Source organism: Carassius gibelio, chromosome A2 (genome assembly GCF_023724105.1).
Source record: "Carassius gibelio isolate Cgi1373 ecotype wild population from Czech Republic chromosome A2, carGib1.2-hapl.c, whole genome shotgun sequence".
Lineage (NCBI taxonomy): Eukaryota > Metazoa > Chordata > Actinopteri > Cypriniformes > Cyprinidae > Carassius > Carassius gibelio.
In genome coordinates this window covers 29478401-29495091 of record NC_068372.1, presented here as the reverse complement: position 1 = coordinate 29495091, position 16691 = coordinate 29478401, and the positions used below count along the sequence as shown (strand labels likewise).

The window sequence follows — 16691 nt, the reverse complement described above, 5'->3', positions numbered from 1 at the left end:
TTAAGATATGTATAAACATAAATCATAAGTCAAAGAGCAGAAACTAAATGTTCAATTAATGATAATTCAGTTAGTTCTCATCAAAATGTATACATAGGTCAAAAAGCATCCTTTTTTTGTTGAAAGAATGCAAAACGCAACCTAGAAAGTGATTTCTATAGTAGCATAGTTAGCAAAAACTGACATCAGTTACTCATTCTTGAACTCATTTTACAAGAATTGCACCTGAATGACCCGTCAGACACAATTTATGGGTTTTAATAGTTCATTTGTTGACAAAACAGCTGCAGTGTGATTGCTGTCATCAACACGAAACACTGTTATAAAGCAGTTCATGTCATCCTATCAAGACTTTCACACCCGCATTTGATTAAACATAATACAGCTGAACTCTGTGCCAAAATCTTTTCATTTTGATTCACTGTGATTTGATGAAAAATACAAGGCACTGAGAAGTATGCAAACATGTGAGTCACACTCGTCCCTGTACTGTTTGATCAGCGGAGCCCTGCAGTGATACCGTACCCAAACACATCCAGATCTGATCTGTAGCTTGACATTTATACAACTTATTGAGCAACTAAAGATCCAGACGTGCAGATCTTTCACAGAACCAGCATATGCTTTGCCTTGTGTTTAAACATGACAAAAGCTCTGTGTAATGTCAGTATCAGCAAGTTTGAAAAATAAAATATTTGTATTCAGCAAGGATGCATCAAATTTATTGAAAGGGATAATAAAGGCTTTTATAATGTTACAAAAGATTTAAACACTGTTCAATATGTGACACCGAAGACTTTGAAAATTCAGCTTTGATCACAGCAATTATTATACAGTATATTCACATCGAAATGAGAACAAAGTAAGGTGATTGCATGCTATATGGTGCATGTTGCAACCTGCTTCATGAACCTGGTGATGCTGTCAAATGTGTTAAAAAATTTAATATTGTGCATGGAGTCAATTATAATATATCTGCTTCAAAATTGGTTATTAAATTATGACATGCAAACCGGCATAAAATTAAAAGATTTTCCTATCAGAGGATTATACGTCTTGTCTTAATCTTAACCAACAATTCCCCCCCAAAAACTGCTTTTATCATGTTTAAGCACAGCACATTTTTGGCATTGAGATTGTAACCATGTCTTGGAGTTTCCCTGGTACTTTGTTTTCTAACAGCAAATATTTTTAACGTGTTAAAATGCTACATTTATATGTGTTAAAATGTCTAGATGATTCATTTCGATTAATCAAAAGTCTGTGCATCTTACTTTTTTATTATTTTTTTTGTAATAATTTTATTCTTTCTGTTTGCTGATGGAATTCCCATTTCATGTAAAACGAAAGTCCAGTGCTACTTCCCGATAACAAAGCACAATCATATCAGAAAATACATCAACTGAAGCAATATATTTCAAAATGTATTAATGACTCTACAGTAAGTGGCCAAGTTCATGCATCATAAGCAACGGTATCATCAACTATCAATGGCAAGGTCAGAGGTTTGATTCCCATTGGAAGTGCATGAACTGATTAAATTTATGCCTTAAATGCAATGACATTTATGCATTTCCACAGCAGCTTACATGCATTTTATCAGTTCGTGCATACCTTGGGAATCGAACCTATGACCTTGCACCTGATTGAGCTACAAAAATGCATGTTAAAGCTTCAATAAGATGTTTAGAAAGTACCGTACTTGGATTTTTTCCTCCAAAATGTTTACTCAGCTTCAGAGACTACTTCTACTCCTCATAGCTGACATGAGGTAAAGTGTGCTTGTGAATTCCTGCATGTTAAAGCTGAGCTCCAACATGTTTGGGATTTAGTCGCCTTAAATAAAACTTCTTTGAAGAGGAATCTAATTCCTCTAAGCTATGCAAGCGTTCTCGAAGAGCAACAATAACAGTCTTGGATTAAATACACAATGGGAAAGTATGGATATGCATGGTTCCTTATAGGCAAAATGAGCCATGCATGTTGTTTTTACATTTGTGGCCTCAATATATAACCTGACCCACATATTTGGATGCTGTTTGCTTTCCTAATATTTTTGCACTACTAGCTCTGAAAGGATGAGCTCATTGTGCACCTGAATTTGTTTTTATGCATTAATCCCTGGAGATAATATTCACCTGAGGCCCGATCACCTGTAGGGTTGGGCAGGATGGCCTACTTTAGAAGAACTACAGTAGTACAGTAGTACTACAAATGCCACCCTCAAAGAAAGCCTTGCCACCCCTTCTGCCGACCCAGTCGGCAGCAACGAATTAAAGGTTATGGCCAATTTGAAGATTTACGAGCGCAAATCTTTTGTGATTCCTGAACCCGCTCCAAACTCCCGAACTGATTCAAATGATTTGCGATCCCCAAACTGACTCAAATGATTCGCGAACCCGCTTTGAACTCCCGAACTGACTCAAAGGATTCGCGATCCCGCTCCGAACTCCCGAACTGACTCAAATGATTCGCGAACCCGCTTTGAACTCCCGAACTGATTCAAATGATCCGCGAAGCCGCTCCGAACTCTCGAACTGATTCAAATGATTCGCGAACCCGCTTTGAACTCCCGAACTGACTCAAATGATTCGCGAACCCGCTTTGAACTCCCGAACTGACTCAAATGATTCGCGAACCCGCTCCGAACTCTCGAACTGATTCAAATGATCCGCGAAGCCGCTCCGAACTCTCGAACTGATTCAAATGATTCGCGAACCCGCTCCGAACTCTCGAACTGACTCAAATGATTCGCGAACCCGCTCCGAACTTTCGAATTGATTCAAATGATCCGCGAAGCCGCTCCGAACTCTCGAACTGATTCAAATGATTCGCGAACCCGCTTTGAACTCCCGAACTGACTCAAATGATTCGCGAACCCGCTCCGAACTCTCGAACTGATTCAAATGATCCGCGAAGCTGCTCCGAACTCCCAAACTGACTCAAATGATTCGCAAACCGGCTCCAACCTCAATATTTTTCTAGATCCGCCCCAGCATGTAATCCTGACATTTATTACATTATTATTGCAGATTTCTTTCTAATTATACATATTTTTGGCTTGCAGCCTTTGGATAAGTGGCTAGTTTAATTCACTAAAAAGAATTATGCCTACCGATGTTAATTAACTAAAATAAACCAATTTATCATTTGTTTGTGAACTGAACTACAAAAAAGTACTAAAACAACTAAATGTTGAAGATTTACTCGTGTGTAATGCTTCAGTCCTCAGGCTTTATGCTCCTCAAACAGGAAAAGATAAAAAGTAAGATAAAGAGAAATATTTTCCTCAGTCACATCATTACCAGGGTATATGATGTTTTTATGGCCTCCACCTCTCATTTTTCGCATTTGAAGTAGAAACCCAACCTGGCTGCAGGATATTTTTGACTCGAGGCCAGAATGAACTGTAGCAACTGGAAACAATTTATCACGAAGGAAGCCAATTTCTGAAGGCACATCTCGCTGAGATGCTATCTGAGCAGACGACCAGCAGTGAAGAGAAGGAAAAATGCCGTAAAGGTGCAAAAGTGGGACTTCACACGTTACGCGTGAAATGAGAACTCCAGGATTACAGCAGCATGCTGGAACCCGCAGGACAGCCGGATATTCAGACAGCGTGTCTAAAGTGTTCCCTATTAGCCTTGAAAAGATAGTGATGCTTGCATTGTAGAGTTTAACACGTCCTTCACTAAGAAAACAACAGCAATGCATTATGTTTTCGGAGATTTACCATGGTAGGACCTTTGGGTGCAATACTGTGCTACATTGTACTTTTACATCTAAAAGACCATTTCTTTCAATGCAACTTAGGAAAGATTATTTAAACAATCAGTTGAGGTAAATAACAAAGTACTATCTGATAACTCCACAGTACTTTCATGTAAACGCTGACCTTTAGAAAGTAAATTTAACAGCCTCGCTCTGTTTCACAAGAGCCATAGGCTATAAATCACTAGCTTTTTATTGATACAGTTTTCTTGCGCAACAACAAGTCTTTGTTTAATGGGAAAGTGAAAGCAGGTTACAAAGCAATAAAAACGATTTGATATTAAATAAAGTCTGGAATGGATTAGTCTACTACAGTCAAAAAGTAAATGCAAGACAATGAAGTCATGAACTCAAATATTTCTCATCAAATTCTTCTAAAATCAACTGATCTACATTTTTTATATATCTCTATACTTTCAGTATGACAACTATTGATTTATTTGTGTCTTATTGTCTGATAGGAATTATAGGAGAAGCATACTTCATAAATACATGCATGCATCATGTAAAAAAGGATAAATCCAGTTATTTTCAAACCATTTTATTTATGATATATGAGAAAATATCTGCAGTGTAAAGAATATTGTACAACGTCTGGAACCCAAAGAGCTTATGACCCAGTTTCAAAACAGCCAAACCAAAAAACACATGGCGTCATAGCCTTTATAAAGATGCATTCTAACTGGATTAAGTGTGAACATTAAAGTGAAAAACAGTAGTTCCACTTAAATAAAAAAAGAAATAAAAAATACTCAAATATATAAAATGAAATATGCAGAAGTTGAGATTCACGAATATAAACGAGATCCACGAATATTCATTCTATCAATAACTATAAAGTAATCACTCCTAAAGCTTAATGCATTAACCAAAATAACAAATCATAATTTACAATGCATTATAATATCATACAAAACTCAAAAGTAATTTGTCGGTGTGTCAGTAGTATAATTAACTCATAAGGAAATAGAAGGATTATCTGCATTTCTTGCAAAACTTCCCACCCACAATTACAACTAATAACATTTTCGATCACACTGACTTTTTATTACACATACTGTTGGGCAAAAGCAGTAAATCAAAGTGTGCAAAGTGAAAGTTCATAATACAGTAGCTTAATATATGACCCTCAAGGTGATGCTGTACACATGAGCTCTATTCCAAAATCTAGTGAGCTGCCTATAAAGTCAGTATGTTCAAGCAGCATTTCACGCATTGCTATATGAACAGAAGGAATTTAAATATACATTTTATTAGATACAGAGAAGTACCAGCTAATGTAGTTTAAATGAAGGCTAAAGTAGTATACTGGACAAGGATGAATCTTTGTAGTGCGCATGCGTCAAGGTTTCACGTTCGCGCACATTATTAAATAAATGCTGCGTGTTCGACAGTGCGCATGCGCTAAAACCAAGTACGCTTCTGGGCTTTCTATGCAGACGGCTCACAAGGTTTTATAACAGAAGGCAACGGCAGCACGTGGAAAATGAAAATAAATGGCCATCTCCCATTCTGAGCATTTAAGCAGCAGTCCGTCAGTGAAGCAACAAAAGTCTGGAAACAGGAAATGCCACCTGATATACCACATACACCGGAAAGTCACGATCCATAATGAAATGTGCGCTTGGAGAGCCAGATCTCAAAGAAAGAACGTGATTGGCCGAGACACCCGGGCTGCTTTCCCTCTGGTCCTCTCTCGGCTGCCACTGGTGTGTTTAACCCCTTAGATTCTGTACATCAAAGAAAAAATGAGGTGATTTAATAACAGATTTACATTTCCAATAATGTCTTTTGACTAAATTATTTTTTTTATAAATATCTCATATTTGTTTTAGTACATTTAAATACATTAAAATAAGATTTATTTGTCATACTGAAGGCGGTATCTGATCTACTAATATTCTGAATTAGATCTGTAATTATTAAAGTTAAGGTTTTTGTCATTTTGTTATTTTTATTTTTATTTTTTTTAATAAAATTATTCCTCTTTCAATATAAAAGTTTCACTCTCTTTCAATTTAAAAGTCTTTACTGCTGACTCCAAAAAAAAAAAAAAAACTCTAGAATATCACTAGAATATCGCACGGCTGGGAAAAGGCTCTCAGTCAATCAGATTTGAGGACCAGAAAGAACTGTTTTAGTTAATGCTTATTTTATTTTGAGTAAAGATTTTAATTAATGATAATAAACCCGACTACAGAAGTATTTAAGTCCATAGGTGATTACAAATGCTTAAACAAACAAAACAATTTTTTTGCATTTTAGATACATTTCAAAATGTTCGCACCTTCCTCTTCATAAATGAGCCGCCTGTCATTGTGTCCACCCTCCGCATGAGTTCATGCACCCATTTTTCCCGAGGGTCGGTGCAAATCATACGGCCACGTTTCAGGGTAAAGCTGCGGAGAGATGATTACATTAAACATCATTAACTATGAGCTTTAAAACAGACAGTCACATATAAAAGACAGATTTCTCTTCTGTGGTTCACTTCAGTGCAGTGCATTTTATGGCTTCACTTTGTGCCACGTGTCTCTCCGAGTGCCACTCACGATTCAAAGAAGTCTTAATATTTTATTTAATCCCAACCAGATTATTATAATATATATACCTAAAACATACAGTCTTACATATACAGCTGTGCACAGAATTACTGGCGCCCTTGGTGATGCAAAAAATCTGTACTTTTATTAAATAATAATGTTGCTTACACAATAGCTGGGATGTTGCAGCCTCCGTCCATCTGTTGTTTTCTGTAGCTGATCAGTCTGTTTTTCATGGACGGTTTAATATTCCTGACATACTGCAGACAGCAGTCCTCATACGAGCCTACAGACAGACAGACATACACATCAATCACATTAAAAACGCGTTTTTGCATCAATAAATCATAACGTCACGGTTTTTGCATGCTATGATTTAGTGAATTTGTCTAATAAAAAAAGAGAACTGAAACTCAATAACTATTCAAAGTACATAAATACATTGCAGATAACATAAAATGTTTAGTAACCTCTAAAATTACTTTTACAGAACATTTACTATTAGAGGAACATGGTGAGGTGGACACACTGTCATCAGTACTTTTATTATATATTTTTTTACAAAATAGATGAGGATAAATGGAAGTAATATAATCAGTCCATTACTGTTTCAGAAGGTCACACTCTGCTATATGCAATATGAATAAAATCACTTAAAAATCCCTTAAAATGATTACACATGCTATAAAAATATACTTTAATAATAATATTATATAAATAGCATAATTAAATATAATTAAAAAAACATATCATGCAACAAACAAGGTATGGATATGACAAAAACAGTTAACTTGACATTGCATGTGTGATTTTAAAATGATGCAATTTAACATTGCTGCACAACTGAAAATATATAAATTTGTTTTTTTCCTTTAGGATTAATTTGAACAGGCAAAATACATCCTGACAATTTGATTTTGAAATCTAAAAATGTATTCAGTTGTTGTTGTTCTGAACTTTGAAGAAGTGTTTTCCCTGTAAAAGATGATTTGAATCAGTCATCACATGTGGTTTTTACCTTGTGCCAGTGTGAGGTAGATGAATCCCAGGAGGACGATGAAGAAGAGGATGCTGAACCGCATGATTTCCCAGTGTCTCTTCTGTAAAAAATGAGTCTGAAAATCATAAACTGCTTCACCAGATAGACTCACAATCACATGCCCACGCAATACATGCTCTTATGAGAGCCTCCATAAACCTTATCAACATCAAAGATGCGTTTTCCAGCATACTCATTTCTCCAGCCTTGACCTTTGGACGTCATAAGAAAGTTCTTTGTGTTGTCAAAAAAACCCAGTTAAAATTATGACAGATATTGTAAAAACATAATTCCATCATTGCAAAAAAAAAAAAAAAAACAAGCAAAAAAGCGAAAACCTACACATTTTATGAAAAGAAGACAAAACAGTAATCACAGTAATCTTGAGTAAATCATCAATGAATATTGACCTGTGTTACAGTTTTTTTTCCGGTCACTCCAATGCATGCAGTAAAACCGCAATAATGTCAAATTTACTTAGAAACCAAACAGGTGACGATCAGCATTTCAAAGAGAAAGCAAAAATTTTATAGATTTCCATCATAAAAGAGTTTAGATCTTTAAAAGATTGCTGTTAAACATCAGAGTATTTTATATTAGTCTGCTCACCTTGTTTGTATAGAAAAGTGTAGTTTCTTCTCATTACCAGGATTCTGTGCACGTTCCCAGCTGCACTGATTTATAACGGGCCCAACCCTGATATCTGAGCCAGACCAAGCCACGTCCCTCACAAGGAAATGATGGGACACTATGAGATCAACTTTCATGGTTGGTTAAATAAAAAAACAAAAAAACACAGTAACTGATTTGTCTATCAGGATTTTAGATGTATTCCCTTTGACTCTGATGCGGCTAACCAACCTATTAGTTTAAATATTCATTCACAAATTGCTGAAAGGCCATCCAAGATGTATATGACTTTGTTTCTCATTGAAATTATTGCAATTAACAGCCAAGCTGCTTTGGATAATATCATCTGCTAAATGCATATATGTAACATGTAAAAAAACCATGCACTGCATTGGATTTTGATTAAAAATTATCAAGTTATCATGCACAGAAAATTTCCACTGGAAAAATTGCTAGCAAATTTACAAATAGTAAATAACACATTGAAATAAACATGAAGTTTTAAAAGTGTAAAACATATTAAAATAAGTTTTATTTAATTTACAACATTGAAAAACCATTTTGTTTCCAAAAAGAATAAAAAGTACAGGAAAATGGAAAAGTGTAAATCATCAAGCCTTGTGTGAGGATCAGATAATCTGTCATTATTCGTGAAAATGTGCTGTAACAGTAACAATAGTTGCACACAGCATTAATCATTAGGAAGTGAATGCCAAAATATTCAGTAGCTGTTTTGGGTTTACGCGACAAACTTAAACCATGACATGATTATGATGTATAAGCACAGGCCAAAAACTACTATAATTCATAAAAAAAAAATATTTTCCTATAAGCAACATATTAAAGATTTTTTTTTGTTTGGCTTGCATATTGCAACAAGCTTCCTAATTCATGCATATTTGCTGAAGATCATTCAGTTCTTGCCAGGAAACACAATTATGGCACAAATTTGCGCCTTGCAGCGATCTAAGAAATGTAAGCCAAACACAGAGCTGTTTAAACTTGACTTGTGTTGAGTGAGACTTATACCATTTTGCAAAAAAAAAAAAAAGAAGAGTGACAGGAGAAAGTGCATCAAATATCAACCTCCGAAGAAACAAACACACTTCAGCTTAAAAGCACAGATGTTATAGCATAGAGCTTGATGTATATCTATAGCAGATCATGAAGTTTCCTTAACCTTTTAGCACAGCATCTTAATAAGTGACAATTTACTTTCTGATTGTCAGGTTGCTGTTTAATTTGTACAGGAACATGAAAAAAGTTGCATGGACTGAAATTCAAAGCATGTGCTAATTATACACCTTTATAAATCAGACTACTTGATCTGCTTTTACAATGAAATCGAAATTAATCTGGATTACTTTTACAGGTAAAAGATTACCAGAAATATTATATATTATTACACTATATTAAGCACTTTTAGTGAAATAAAAAAACACTTAATGATAACAGGGAATACTATTTATTCCCTTTCAGTTGACTTTTTGTTGTATAACTCTTATGATAAACCATCAAACTGATGATAACGAGGAGAACAAAGACATGACTGTGGAAATATGATTGCTTTTTTTGTAACAGTGCAAGTAAGAGAAGATAATCCTCATGGATATATTGCAGTATTGATACAAAGACACTGAACCTGCACTTGAGTCTTTTTTATCTATATGAGTCATGTTGATTCATCCGCCGCTCTGCCGGATTCAAGTTCATTTTTTATAGGGGTTATATGACGCTGCTAAAGAGAACATTATTTTGTATTTATACGGTTAAAGGTTCAAAAAACACATTGTTTCCCACATACTGTACATTATTGTTTCTCCTCTATGCCCCCCCTTTCTGAAATGCAAAGATTTTTACAAAGCTCATCGCTCTGAAAAGCAAGGTGTGCTCTGATTGGCCAGCTGTCGAGTGCATTGTGATTGGCCGAATGCCTAAAGCATGTGACAGAAATGTTAGTCCTCCATAAACTGTGCAGCACACATCTGAATATTTGTGTTGAACTGTTCTGCATTAGTCTTAGTCTCCAATTATGTGTCTCTTTTTGTTTTCCAGCTTTCACAACGAAAAAGCGCCTCCAAAACATGGTGTGCAGTGTTTTAGGAGCGAACGGACCAGTCTAAACTTTTATTAAGATGATCTCTTTGGGTTTGAGACTTTAGTCTTTGCAACTTTAGGGATCTTATCTATTCACGAACAGCTTATAACACTCCAGAGAAAAGGGAAAACTTGAAATTGCATCATAAGATCCCTTTAAACGATTGGTCAAAAAGATTCGTCAGAGTGATTTGACTCCTGAGCTTGTGAGTCTTTTGAACGATTCATCAAAAGAATCAAATCATAAGAGTCATTGTGAATTGAACTACACAGTACTATAATACGGTATCTGTATGTTACAGGTATAATATTATGTCAGTAAATGCCCTTTTACCTTTCTGTATGATGTTATCTTCCTCCGTAATGCTCCAGTACAGAATGACGCCATCGCAACTTCTTGCGTCACCGAGGTAGAATTCGAATTCTGATTTCATAGAACCGCGTTTTTTATTTTTAGTTATTTATTTATAAATTATTATTTTACATGCAGCCTGCAAGGAGAAGTGATGAGGAGACAGTGCTGTGAATCTTTGTGCTGGAAAGTCGCGAGCCAAAGTTTGGAAACCTTTACCTTTGTAAAGGCTGGAATGGTAATGTTATAGTCTCATTTTATTTTAAAGGTTTTTAAAGCGATTTTTGAAGTAAACATTTTTTCTTCAGCTTTCTTCTTCTCCAGATGTTGACTGATGGACTGGAGTGTGTGGATTATTGTGATGATTTTATCAGTTCTTATTCTGACGGCACCCATTCACATATTACACATAAGTCACATATTAAAGCATGCTTCACAGTTTAAATACTGGAACATCAATGTTTCTTAATCACACATATTTTTTGATGATCAATTAAGTATTGTCAGCTATTATGTAAAGAAAATTTTTTTACGTACATATTAAAACAATAAATACATAAAGTATGTTGAAGGCCCGCATAGAACCAAAAATAACTAAAACTATTACAAACCTAAAAACATCAGGGACTCCATATGATTAGAAAAAGTCAAAAGGACGAACAGGGGCATTTATTTCCCAAGCTGTTCTCTATCTCAGGTTGTATCATGTTCTGACAGCGTTTTGCATCATATTTCAAACTCTTCTGTCACCAGAACATTAAACCATGTGTTAAATGTGTTGCTCCTTTGGCCCCTTGTTTCCATTTGAGAGTGGTGTTGAGATGCCAGAGCTTGATGTGGGAATGTGGGATGTGTAAGTGGCCATGTGATAGCGTGGGTCACTGTTTATGTCTCTTTTTCCTCAGGGAGTCCACTGAGCCGTAGCAAGAGCTGAATCAGTTTGCTTTGGACAGAGATTTCTTTTGTGTGTTTCTCACAGGATGCACCCGCTTCTGTTTCTTTCATTTTTAAGTGTTATTTATGGACTTAATGGAAATATGGTTTTAATGAAGAGACTGAAAACTATATGCAGTTATTTTCTAAGAAATTAGGCATAAAACTGATAAAAAAATAAATTGACTTTTGTGATGTTAAAAAAGATTGCTATTTCAGACAAATGCTGTTCGCTTGAACTTTCCGTCCATAAAAGAATCCTGAAAAAAAAAAAAAAAAAAGTGAAGCAGGATAACCATTGTCAACATTGATTGATAATAATCAGAAATATTTCTTGAGCAGCAAATCATCATATTTTCATGATTTCTGAAGATCATGTGACACTGAAGACTGGAGGAATGATGCTGAAAATACAGCGGAGCACCACAGAAATAAATTACATTTTACAATATAGTCATATAGAAAATGGTTAATTTAAATTGTAATAATATTTATAAAAATTACTGTAGTTTTAAGCAAACAAATGCAGCCTTAACAGGTGAAAATAAGTAAATCTTTGTTTTATTTGAGTTTATTTAGTGCATAAACAAGAGAAAATATTAAACATAAACTTTTTTTCTATTATATTATTCTAAATAATTTTTTTATTATTAACTAAGTAGAAAAAAAGTGATCAGCTAATGTATTTATTCTTTGTTAATGGCTCATCACCTATTTTTAAAAACTAAGATAATTCCCATTTGTTTAAACATTGACGTTTATCTGGCATATAACAGCAGTGAACAAGAAAAAAAAAAAAAAACAGTGTTGGCATCTGGATCTTTCTTTTCCTGTAACAGGTCAATATGAGCCATGATGGATTAATGGCACTGATATCTAACAATAGCAAAAATATATTTTGACAGAAAATGATGGTCTGCCACCAGCCGTGTTTGTTATGATGTTTCTTTTGTGCCTGAAAAAACTAATACTGTATGCACATCTTTCCCATGTTATATATCTCTACAGGTCATTTTCGGTGAGTTTTTGGAGAAAATATAGATGTCATTAATCATGAGCGAATCAGATTGGCCCCGGGCCCCTGGAGACTTCAAAGGGCCTCCATCAGGACTCTTTAAAATCAGCCATGATCTTCAATCTGTCATAAACACTGAATTTATACAGCGTCTCCCGGAGACAGAGAGATGAAACAAAGATTTTCACAAGACAGAAGCATTGCAAATGAGATCTCAAAAAATGTACCTTGAGGGGAACAAACAGCTTGAGCAGAAACCTCAAAGTGACAAGTTTGTGCCTTATCTCAAGTCAAGTCATAATACAGGGTGCTTCAAAGCAGCTTCATGGTAATAAACTGGAAAATTACATTCCAACTAACCATTCACTGATGACAAATACATACTAATTAAATTAGTGATGTCTAAAAGTACATTTAGTGGAGAGCCGATGTAGACTTGTTTCTTCTGTGAAAAGGTCTTGAGTTTGACCCAAGATCATATAATCTGAGCTGCTCCACATTCATTTTATAGCTCTATACTTACTTTATGACAACTCATTTCTGTCTTTTTTATCTCTCCTAAGGAATTATAAGAGCAATATCTGCTAAACGTCTACGCTCCTCATACAAATGCCAGGAAATAACCATTTGTGACTCTGGAGCACAAAAACCAGTCTTAAGTTGCTGGGGTATATTTGTAGCAGTAGCCAAAAAATAACTTTTTATGAGTCAAAATTTGAGATTTTTTTTTTTTATGTGAAAAATCATGTTATGTATTACGTAAATTTACTACTGTAAACATATCAAAATTTAATTTTTGATTGCTAAGGACTTCATTTACACAACTTTAAGGGTTATTTACTCAGCATTTAGATTTGTTTTTAACTTCTTACGTAATAAACCATACATCAATTGAAAGCTTATTTATTCCGCTTTCATATGATGTATACATCTAAAATGAGAAAAATTGACCCTTATGACTGGTTTTGTGGTCCCGGGTCACATTTCTGGTTCCCAAAAGAACCTGTCAGTGAACAATTCTTTTAGGAAGCATTTTTAAACATCTAAAGAACCTTTTATGCAAAATGAAACAAAAAAGAATATTTATGTTTAAGTGTGTTTCGTAAATATAGTTAATAAAAGAGGAACCACTGCAATAAAGCTATTAAAATCAAATAAAGCACCTTCTTCAAATTTCAAATTGCCAAATAAATCATAATTAAATCCAAATGTTGCCATTTGAAGTCAAATACATAGTGAAATCGAAATGTTCTTTTATCTGTGCATTAATTCTAAACTTGACTGGAGAAATTGAATCTAAATGTGTCTGCACCTGAGCTGATATATTTATTGCCTTCTGTCCACTGATGACTTTATTGCATTTCTGACTTAAATTGTACTTATTTGTTACATGAACAGAAGCCTGAAAGACACCCATGAGATAAAACAATTAGGCTTTCTGGCATGAAATGTGGTTGCAAAAGAGAATAAGGAATATACAATGGTACAGACATGGTATTCTTGGAAGAGCTTGGAAGTAAAAAAAAAAAAAGGTAAAAATTCTTTGGACTTTTTGGTAAAAGTCTGGATTTCCCCTGCTTATTTCACAAGTGGTCTCTATATCTTTTGTGTTACTCAACTGACAAGGTGTTTATTAGCCATGAAACACCCCTTTATGCCAAAATCTAATCTTGAATTATCTGACCGTATTATTTATGACCTCAATAACAGGGCCAGATATACAACAAAGCGGGGATTCTGCACAGCCTGGATATCTACAATGTATCCGATATCGTTCTTAAAGTCTTTCATGCTCAAAATAAATGTTGAAATGTGTCAACAAGATCCTTTTGACTGTGAGAAGCGCAGATGAACGCTTGAATCATCCAACTCTTGTTTCACTTTAGGCATGAACGAGTCTGTGAGAAATGGATATTATTCAGTTCATGTATACATCAAAACGGTGCCACTGACTCCTGTAATTACACAGAATGGGATTGAATTGTCAAATAAACAGAAACAAATCACTCCTTTTACTGTCTGTCTACTATATAGTAAAAAAACACCTGTTTATACATGTGATGCTCTTTAATGCACCAGTTTTCTCGTTCTGAGAGGAATCTTAATCTTTCAATCAAGCGATTCACTGGGGTTTTTTTTCTCTCTATATAATCACTCACATTTATCTTTCTGTCTGTCAGGAGGTCTCTGTATGTCGCCTTGTTGCATGTGGTTACATGGGTTTTGCCCTAGGGCTGTGTAAATATTGTGAAAGAATATCCCACCCGAGAATATTCTCTTCTCATTTATTATTTATTAAGCACATGGGTCAGGGTTCATGTGCAACACGGGGAGAAATGTGTTAGTGGAGAGCATGAGTTGATTTTTTGCACAATTGTTGTGTATCTGAACTTTCTGTTTTCTCCTCATTCAGGACTCAACCTGCAGCATACAGTAGTCTGCAGTTTATTACATATGAATGCAAACACATGAAAGATTTAAAAAACAATTAATAATCAAATTACTAACATTCAAATCAAATATCACATTTTAAAATCAAAATGAAAAATGTAGAGCTAATTTAAAAAAAGGAAAATGATTAAAATGAAGTTTAGGCATCTATTGGTTCATAAGCGTTGGCAAACTTGGCCATCTAGTGGTTATATTTAATTACTACAAAAGACATGAGAATAAAAAATAAAACAGAAATGAACAGAATATGCAGAAATAATAATGTCCAGTAATATATATATATATATATATATATATATATATATATATATATATATATATATATATATATATATATATATATACATTCAATAAAATAAAAATAAATAAAAAAGGAATAAAAATGACTTATGTAACAAATAATTCTGTAATAGAATAAAACTGAAATAATAGTATAAATATTATTAATTACTAATATAATTAGTATTGATTAAGCTTACACTAGACAATAGTTTTTTTATTATCGTTATTTAATTAATATTGTCAATAGATGCAACAAGACAGGAAAATTATTTGCAAATAATAAAAAATATATAATATTGTGATTAATACCTATTAAAATAATAATTAGGCATTGCAATATGTTACATAACATAATCTTTTTTGTAGCAATAATTAAAATGTTAGTGGATGCACCATGACATAAGATTTGGGATCAAAAAACAAATTTTTACAGTAGATTCTTCTGCTCATTAATGCTGCATTTATTTGATCAAAAATACAGGAACAATGTAATATTGTGAAATATTATTATGATGTAAAATAACGTTTTTTATTTAATATACATGAAAATCTAATTTATTCCTGTGATGCGCAGCTGTATTTTCAGCATCATTACTCCAGTCTTCAGTGTCACATGATCTTCAGAAATCAGAATAATATGATGATTTTTTTTTTTATCAGCGCTGGGAACCGTTTTTGCTGCTTAATATTTTTTTTAACCTGTGTTACTTTTTTCATGATTCTTTGATGATTAAATAGTTAAAAAGAAGAGCATTTATGTAAAATATAAATATTTTCTATACACACTACTGTTCAAACGTTTAGGGTCAGTACGTTTTTATTCTTTCTTTCTTTTTTTTTTAAGAAATTAAAACTTCTATTCAGAAAAGATGTATTAAATTGAGATTTATTTTGTTAGAAAATATTAACATTTTGAATAAAAGTTCTTCTTTTTAACGTTTTATTATTTTAAACTTATATATATATATATATATATATATATAAATAAATAAATATATATATATATATATATATATATATATATATATATATATATATATATATATATATATATATATATATATATATATATATATATATATATTTGGCAGCACAACTGTTGCCAACATTGACAATTCTAATAAATCAGCATATTAAAATGATTTCTGAAGGATCATATCACACTTTATACTGGAGTAATGGCTGATGGAAATTCAGCTTTGTATCACAAAAATAAATTATATTTTAAATTATATTAAAATAGAAACAATTAATTTATGTCGTAATAAGATTTAGTAAGATTACTGATTTTTGATTTTTGATAAAATAAATGCAGCCTTGATGAGCAGGAGATACTGCTTTAAAAAACTTTATAAAAGGGAAATAATGTTTAATAACAGTAAATAGTGATGAATAACTAAATATTATAATAATCATTACGCAACATGATACGTTAATCGTTTTTTATAATAGTGATTCATACCGTTGGTACAAGCAACAAGACATTGTAGAGGAAAATAATATTTTAGAGCGATAATCAGCAAGTTAATAATTATAATATGATGAATTATAATATGATGAATGTTATTAGGCATTATT

At 33.4% G+C, this 16691-nt stretch overlaps 1 protein-coding gene across 1 annotated transcript; it reads right to left on the bottom strand.

The window, feature by feature from the left end:
• Nucleotides 1-4296: 4296 nt before the first annotated feature.
• On the bottom strand, nt 4297-8005 carry LOC127938080 (C-C motif chemokine 25-like). The gene is made up of 5 exons (XM_052534486.1): nt 7963-8005; nt 7333-7414; nt 6483-6600; nt 6059-6170; nt 4297-5501 (listed from the first exon to the last, which is right to left on the bottom strand). Exons 2-5 carry the CDS (start codon nt 7394-7396, stop codon nt 5487-5489), a joined length of 309 nt encoding a protein of 102 aa, XP_052390446.1. The 5' UTR covers nt 7397-7414; nt 7963-8005; the 3' UTR covers nt 4297-5486.
• Nucleotides 8006-16691: the final 8686 nt, after the last annotated feature.